Source organism: Sipha flava, unplaced genomic scaffold (assembly GCF_003268045.1).
Source record: "Sipha flava isolate LNK unplaced genomic scaffold, YSA_version1 258_pilon_pilon, whole genome shotgun sequence".
Classification (NCBI taxonomy): domain Eukaryota; kingdom Metazoa; phylum Arthropoda; class Insecta; order Hemiptera; family Aphididae; genus Sipha; species Sipha flava.
The window spans coordinates 1407441-1414249 of record NW_020272917.1 but is presented as its reverse complement, the minus strand read 5'-3'; the positions used below and the strand labels follow the sequence as shown (position 1 = coordinate 1414249).

The following is a 6809-nucleotide window of genomic DNA, read 5'->3' as shown; positions in this document are numbered from 1 at the left end:
ATGTTATCTACTTATCAATACAAACACACAATAAAAGAAATTTAAGATACAAGCCCTAAAAAATAGAATTGTAGAATATAATTTGTATTTGTAATTTTGTAATTTACTTCATAATTATTGTTTAGTGGATTACCAATTGTATTCAAATTAATTTCGTAGATAACTGAAAATGAAGGATGCATTTCTTCTATTGTGTGTAAGTTTTTATTCCATATTCATGTTTGTCATTTCAAATAAGTTTTTAAGTTATACAGTTTATTCAAAATAGCTATTCAACATCGGACCATCCTCTTTTACAGTTTTATATTGTAAAAATATTTGAGAAGTTTGAATTTTAATCCTCAATTAAATTATTAAATATGAAATATAAGTTATATATAAATATATATATATATATATATATATATGTATAATTGTATTTATAGAAAAAGTTTCATAAGTAATTTATAATCGTGTGTTTTTAGAAATCATCAGAACCTTCAACCTTAACTATTTTTTACTATGGAAAAAGATGATACGACCTGAAAAATGGCAAGATGTACTATTACCTGTCCGTGTTGTTTGCGTTTCAAGTTTAGCGCTGATGAAATGGAACAACGATATAAAAGTAAAGAGATTGATAAACTTATAGATAAAGATAAACATCTGTTACGTCGACAAGTCAAATTACTTCTGTTGGGAGCTGGTGAGAGTGGCAAATCAACATTTCTCAAGCAAATGCGCATTATACATGGTATACATTTTGAACCTGAACTTGTCATTGAATACCAACATATAATTTATCAAAATATATTAAGAGGTAAAGAAAATTTATTACACTAATTTAATATAAAATTTGAAATATATTTATTATTTAAAATAGGAATGAAAGTATTAGCAGATGCTAGACAAAAGTTGGATATACCATGGGAAAATCCAGATAATAATGAGCGTGCTGAATATATTTTGAATTTTGACAATCGTACTACTTTGGATACACGATTATTCCTAGCATATGCTCCATCAATGTACTGTTTATGGAAAGATTCAGCCATTAAAAGGGCATTTGAACGGAGGAGAGAGTTTCAACTTAGTGACTCCGTTCAATACTTTCTGGATAACATTGAAAATATTGCCAGAAGTGTAAGATATTTTATTAATTGACAATTTAAAAATTGTATTTGTATTAATTTAATGTTCAATTTAAAGAAGAAAAATTAGTTATATATATATATTAAATTTTAGGACTATTTACCTACGAATAAAGATATTTTACATGCTCGGAGAGCTACTAAAGGCATCTATGAATTTACTATTCCAATAAACAATATTCCATTTCGATTTGTTGATGTTGGCGGACAAAGATCCCAAAGGCAAAAATGGTTTCAGTGTTTTGACTCTGTAACATCGATATTATTTTTAGTATCTTCTTCAGAATTCGATCAAGTTCTTGTTGAAGACAGGTATGTTATTAATTTGAAATATTTTTATTTTTTTTATCAGTTCTTAAGTCTCAGTTATACACTTATTTATTTTTGAGTGTTTGTATTTAACAAAATGTTTACCATCTGTATATAATATAATAAATGGTGTATATATGTAATGATTAACAATGTATGATAGGATACAAAATCTGTTAACATCACTTTTATTAACAGAATAAATTAAAATTAAATATTTTTTTTATAATTTTAATAGCTTTAGTAGAAATTTATAATATAAAATATAATATTATTTTTATTAGCTTAATCTGAATATTTAGAATATAATAATATGAACATATGTGTTATATATTTACATAAAATATTAAAAATAATTAACAAATTCATCTTTAATTTGAATACAAAAATATTTTATCATTTTTACTATAAATAAAGTAATTTAAGTAATTTTATAATTTTTTATTATTTATTTTAATCTAATTAACATTAAAATCAAAATAGTAATAAACCTTTCTTATCCTACTCTGAATCAACCAATATGAAGAAATGTTTTATTTTGTAAGGATTATTTCTTCAATTTCTTTTTAATCTAAATATGTAAGTACATATATCATACAGTTTCTTAGTTAATAATAATTACCATAACAAGGTCACTTGTTCTCATCATTCAGTGTGCTTATTTTTATGATAAGAATATATCAAAGTTAAATTTATAAGATTACAGTTATTCAATGATTATGTGTCAACCTTTGGTGCATGTATAACGTTAGTATTTTTAAGATTATGTTAAATTAGACACATGCTTATTTACTGCCATTGTAATTGTAATTGCTTTTAGATAAATTGCATAATTAAGAAGGCGATTGCTGATATTTAGCACTGGTAAAAAGTGTTTTTGATAAAATATAACCATTCAAATATATTTATATATATTGTAAATTATAGTTATAAGTTGATTAAAATATTTAATATATTGTATTTAAATATAACTATAAAATGTTATTAATATATACTTAAACTAAGAATTTAATAATTTTGTATTATGTGAAAATTGTATATTTATTGCATTAACTTAGTAATGATAAAAAATATACCTGTGGCTTGTTATACTCGTATTTTAATTTTAGCACTGCCAATTTTTAGAGCTAATTCTTTCATGATTTTCATATTCAATTTTTAACAGAATATATAATTTATTTAATCTTATGAAGTACTTTTTTTTAATGATTTAATTTTTACTTTTTGTTTTTAATTTAATTTAATTTTAACTATTTAGGTTAATAATAAATATTTTTACTTATTGTTATAACAGGGGTCGGCAACCTATTCATCTATGTAATCCATATTTTTTTATTTTTCTTTGAAGGCCACATTAAAAATTAAAACATTATTGTAGATACGAATTGAATACCTAATATCCTAAAAATATAATAGCTATTAATTTAAAGTATAAAATTAATACTTAATAATAATTACAATTTGTAAAAAGTATGAAATTAGAGTTTTAAATACCATAATCAAAATTTGTAGGCTGAAATAAAAAGTTATGTGGGTCATCAATTGCTGGTGCCTGTATTATGATAAAAATAATATATTGTTTATAAAAAAATAACATTTAATTTTATTCAATCAGTGGCATAATTGCACATCACCTTCCGTGAAATAAATCTCCCATGTGAAAAATTACCAAATTGAGGTTTTTGGTATCATTAAATTTAGAAAAAAAATATATCTTCAATATGAACAAAACTCTTATGTAATATCTTTCTTCTATGTTTAATGAAATGTAAATTAAATAATCTCTCTTATGTAGGGCTAATCATAAACATTTCTGAAATACCTCCTGTGAATAAAAATATTAGCAATCACATTGGAGGTATCGTTGTTTGCGTTTAAGTAAGTGTCGTATAGGGATATATAGATAAGTAACTGTTTTGTTTCTACTGAAAAGTAGGGTTTTTTTTACATAGAAGATTTATTCTCGCTGACGATATGTAATTGATATATCATATATATTACTACTATATAAATTTAATCAAAATATATGTTTGATTATAATAACTTTTTTTTTTCAGAAAAACAAATAGATTAGAAGAATCAAAGAATATATTTGATTCTATTGTAAATAATGTAATATTCCGACGAGTTTCTATAATTCTTTTTATGAACAAAACTGACTTATTGGCTGACAAATTAGAAAGAAGAGAAACAAATATTAAGCACTATTTTTCAAATTTTACAGGTAATTAATTATACACATAAAAATTTAGGCTAGGTATTAGTCTAACTAATAATTTAAATAATTTAATAATACATGTAAATTTATATTTCAAGCTTGCCTAGTATTTGGTGTGAGTTGTGTATTACAATAATTGCTGAAATTATTTTTTATAATAAAAAATTATATCTTAATAATTGTCTTATGTTATAGGAGATCCTCATAGTTTACCTGATGTACAAGCATTTTTATTGGATTTTTTTCGCCAAGCAAAACGTGATCCCAGAAAATCTTTGTTTCATCATTTCACTACTGCTGTGGATACAGAAAATATTAAAGTTGTATTCAATGCAGTTAAAGATACAATTTTACATAGGAATTTAGAATCTTTAATGCTTCAGTAAAATTAATTATTTACAGGTATTTGTTAAATGTTCACTTGACCAAATTAGATGTAAACAAAATTTTATTTTGAAAATAGTCATATATCTTTCATTGTAATCTCATTTATTTTCAGTAATCTTCCTTTGCACAAGATATATTCTGATATCTATTCCTACATCTTCCTACATCAAATTTAAGAGTTTAGTAGTAAAACTATTTTTATTAAAAATGCTAGATGTCCAAAAATAAAAAATTAATATGCCATCATTTTTGTAAGATATAAATGTCAGATTTAAATTTCATACTATTATTTGTTTTTTCATTCCTAATTCTTTTACAAATAAAAAATTATCTCTGAATTGTTTACATGTTAAGCAAACTAATTCATATGCATTTATTTTTCAATTCTGTATAATATTATTGCTTATTGTTAAATGTTAAGTTAATATTTATAATTTATACATATTATATTTTTACTACTCCATTTATGTACAAAATTACTACTGATATATCAGTATACATTATATAGTTTATTATATTTATTTATTTCTTTTTTATTAGAATAGGTTGTATATTATATACTATATTGATTAGTTGTTTAGAATTTGTTTATTAATTAAACAAAAACAAAATTAATGATATTATGGTTTATGCACAATTTAATTTTTATTAAAATATGGATTTTTATTTATTAACTTTTTCCACTAAAATAAACTTAGTATTTATTAGATATATCATTTGTTTTTGTTAAACTTGAAAATTTTTAAAACCAATATTGAACAAGACTTGTGATTTTTTTACAATTTGTTTGTTTGTTTTTTTTTAAGTACAATTTTTAACTGTTTAAATTAGATTGATAATTTTTAAGATATCTAAAAAATAAATATATAATACAATTGTTATTAAAATACAAGTTTTATTTATATGTGTTGGTGCAATTAAAATAAAATAACCAATGTTATAAAAAAAAAAATAAAAAAAATACTGGTAATATAAAAATTATTAATAATCACATTTTAATACCTATGTTGTTTGTACATCATTTATCAATAATAGTGATTGATTATTGATTTGATGATGTATAACATACATTTTGTATGTTTAAATATTTTTAAAATACATTTTACATTTAACTTTTTTTAAATCTCTAGGTGAAATCATTAATCAGGATATATATTTTGGCAATTATCAAGATATATCTTCTGATGCAATCCAGTTATTATTATCACCAGTTACAACAACAAATAACTGATTATCATTTATATGTAGTTGGTATCTAAAGTAATTAAGAAGATCTTCTTCCTACAACAAAATACATATATCTTATTAAATTTACAATAAATTAAGAATTGAGTATGAACATACATTTCCTATTTGAGATGGACTAGGTAATTTGGAATCTAGATTATAATAAATTCCATTAATATTTTTGATAGAAATCCAATGTCTTCGTTTTAATGGTAGCCATACAAAACCTAAACGACATTCACTTGGTATGTTCATCACAAAACCAAATATTTGATCCAATCTTAACATTTTTGGGTCCCTATAATATTAAAATATTTTTTTTATACATTTAATATTTAAATAATAGTTATTTTATCCAAAATCATTATAAAATAATCAAATAACTAAATAAATTTATAAATTAAAAGTTATTTATGATATTAGGATACTAACTTTCTTTTATCAAACCAAAAGGCACTGTAGCCTTTATTTTGTAATGCAGCAATCAAAACATTAACATCATAGTTTCCAAGACCTAAAATTGATCTATGTGGATTTATATAATTGTTTGGTGATAGTGAGAAGCATATAGCATCAAGTTCAATTTGTTTGAATGCTTCTTTTGATTGAAACAAATTGTTAAGAGCGTGTAAGGCACATAATTCCTTTGACTAAATATTCATAAAAGCAAAATAAATATTGTAGACAAAATATAATTTTGGATCTTAAATAAATATGTCTTGTTATTACTTGTTTTTCATGATATATTGAAGAGCTTTCTGGTAACATGATTCATTTAAACGTTACTTATTACTCTTAACTCTTCCAATAGTTAAGATTTTACTATATAAAAAAAATTAAATACGTGACAAAACAGCATAACACAGTTTCATAGTATTGGTAAACATATTATTGAAATGTTTACCTACGTGTTGTCTAATAATAATATAGTAGTATAGCTAACAATACAATTGTAGTAGGAGTTGTAGTTAAATAATAATGATAAGATAAGATAAGTTATCACTTATGACATATGTGTTTATCTGATAAGTTATGTTTAATCACGGTTTAAGATATACTTAAGTATATCCATAGGCGCAATTAGAGTAAAAAAATAGGGCTGGCTTCAGCCCTTCACATAAATTTTTCAATCACTGGCTCTCAGAAGCTTTTTTTCCATCCTTTACCCTCTGTAAAAAATGTGCTCATTGGAAGGCAAGTATAATTTAAAAATAAACAATAAAACAATAATTCGCTTTTAAGTATAAATAACAGATTTAATATAGTTTTTTACATTTTATATTCTTATTTTTCTATATTTTTCAGCAAATGTATTTAAAATTATTTCTGTGTCAACAATAATATCTCTCTCATTATTAAGTATTGCAAATTTCGAAAACCGTTCCTGTAACATAGTTGACCTGAGATAATTATTAATTTTTCTTATTGTAGAAAATGACCGTTCGCAAGTAGCCGAACTAACTGAAAGAGTGATAGCCAATTAAATAATTTTAAAAAAATTTGGAAACGTATCTTTAAATATATTTTCTTTGATGGTT

General features: G+C 22.7%; 2 protein-coding genes across 5 annotated transcripts; one reads left to right on the top strand and one right to left on the bottom strand.

Moving 5' to 3' along the window:
- Nucleotides 1–40: 40 nt before the first annotated feature.
- Nucleotides 41–4300, top strand: LOC112684828 (guanine nucleotide-binding protein subunit alpha homolog). Of its 4 annotated transcripts, XM_025556526.1 has the most exons (8): nucleotides 41–196; nucleotides 465–799; nucleotides 863–1122; nucleotides 1225–1442; nucleotides 3497–3663; nucleotides 3756–3772; nucleotides 3853–4059; nucleotides 4157–4300. In XM_025556526.1, exons 2-7 carry the CDS (start codon nucleotides 529–531, stop codon nucleotides 4021–4023), a joined length of 1104 nt encoding a protein of 367 aa, XP_025412311.1. In that variant the 5' UTR covers nucleotides 41–196; nucleotides 465–528; the 3' UTR covers nucleotides 4024–4059; nucleotides 4157–4300. The 4 variants fall into 4 exon arrangements, with proteins under 4 accessions (XP_025412311.1, XP_025412309.1, XP_025412310.1 ...); XM_025556524.1 differs by lacking the exon at nucleotides 3756–3772 and having other exon boundaries at nucleotides 4157–4297; XM_025556525.1 differs by lacking the exon at nucleotides 4157–4300 and having other exon boundaries at nucleotides 3853–4119.
- A 730-nt stretch (nucleotides 4301–5030) lies between these two features.
- LOC112684857 (josephin-like protein) lies at nucleotides 5031–6209 on the bottom strand. Its single transcript, XM_025556565.1, has 4 exons — nucleotides 6001–6209; nucleotides 5704–5921; nucleotides 5389–5569; nucleotides 5031–5325 (listed from the first exon to the last, which is right to left on the bottom strand). Exons 1-4 carry the CDS (start codon nucleotides 6037–6039, stop codon nucleotides 5212–5214), a joined length of 552 nt encoding a protein of 183 aa, XP_025412350.1. The 5' UTR covers nucleotides 6040–6209; the 3' UTR covers nucleotides 5031–5211.
- Nucleotides 6210–6809: the final 600 nt, after the last annotated feature.

Coding starts and splice junctions, on each gene's coding strand:
- LOC112684828 (XM_025556524.1), top strand. CDS start 529: ATGGCAAGATGTACTATTACCTGTCCGTGTTGTTTGCGTTTCAAGTTT. Junction 1,123..1,224: donor TTGAAAATATTGCCAGAAGT/GTAAGATATTTT, acceptor ATTAAATTTTAG/GACTATTTACCTACGAATAA. Junction 3,664..3,852: donor CTATTTTTCAAATTTTACAG/GTAATTAATTAT, acceptor CTTATGTTATAG/GAGATCCTCATAGTTTACCT.
- LOC112684857 (XM_025556565.1), bottom strand. CDS start 6,039: ATGTTACCAGAAAGCTCTTCAATATATCATGAAAAACAA. Junction 5,922..6,000: donor CAATATATCATGAAAAACAA/GTAATAACAAGA, acceptor ATGAATATTTAG/TCAAAGGAATTATGTGCCTT. Junction 5,570..5,703: donor TTTTGGTTTGATAAAAGAAA/GTTAGTATCCTA, acceptor TTAATATTATAG/GGACCCAAAAATGTTAAGAT.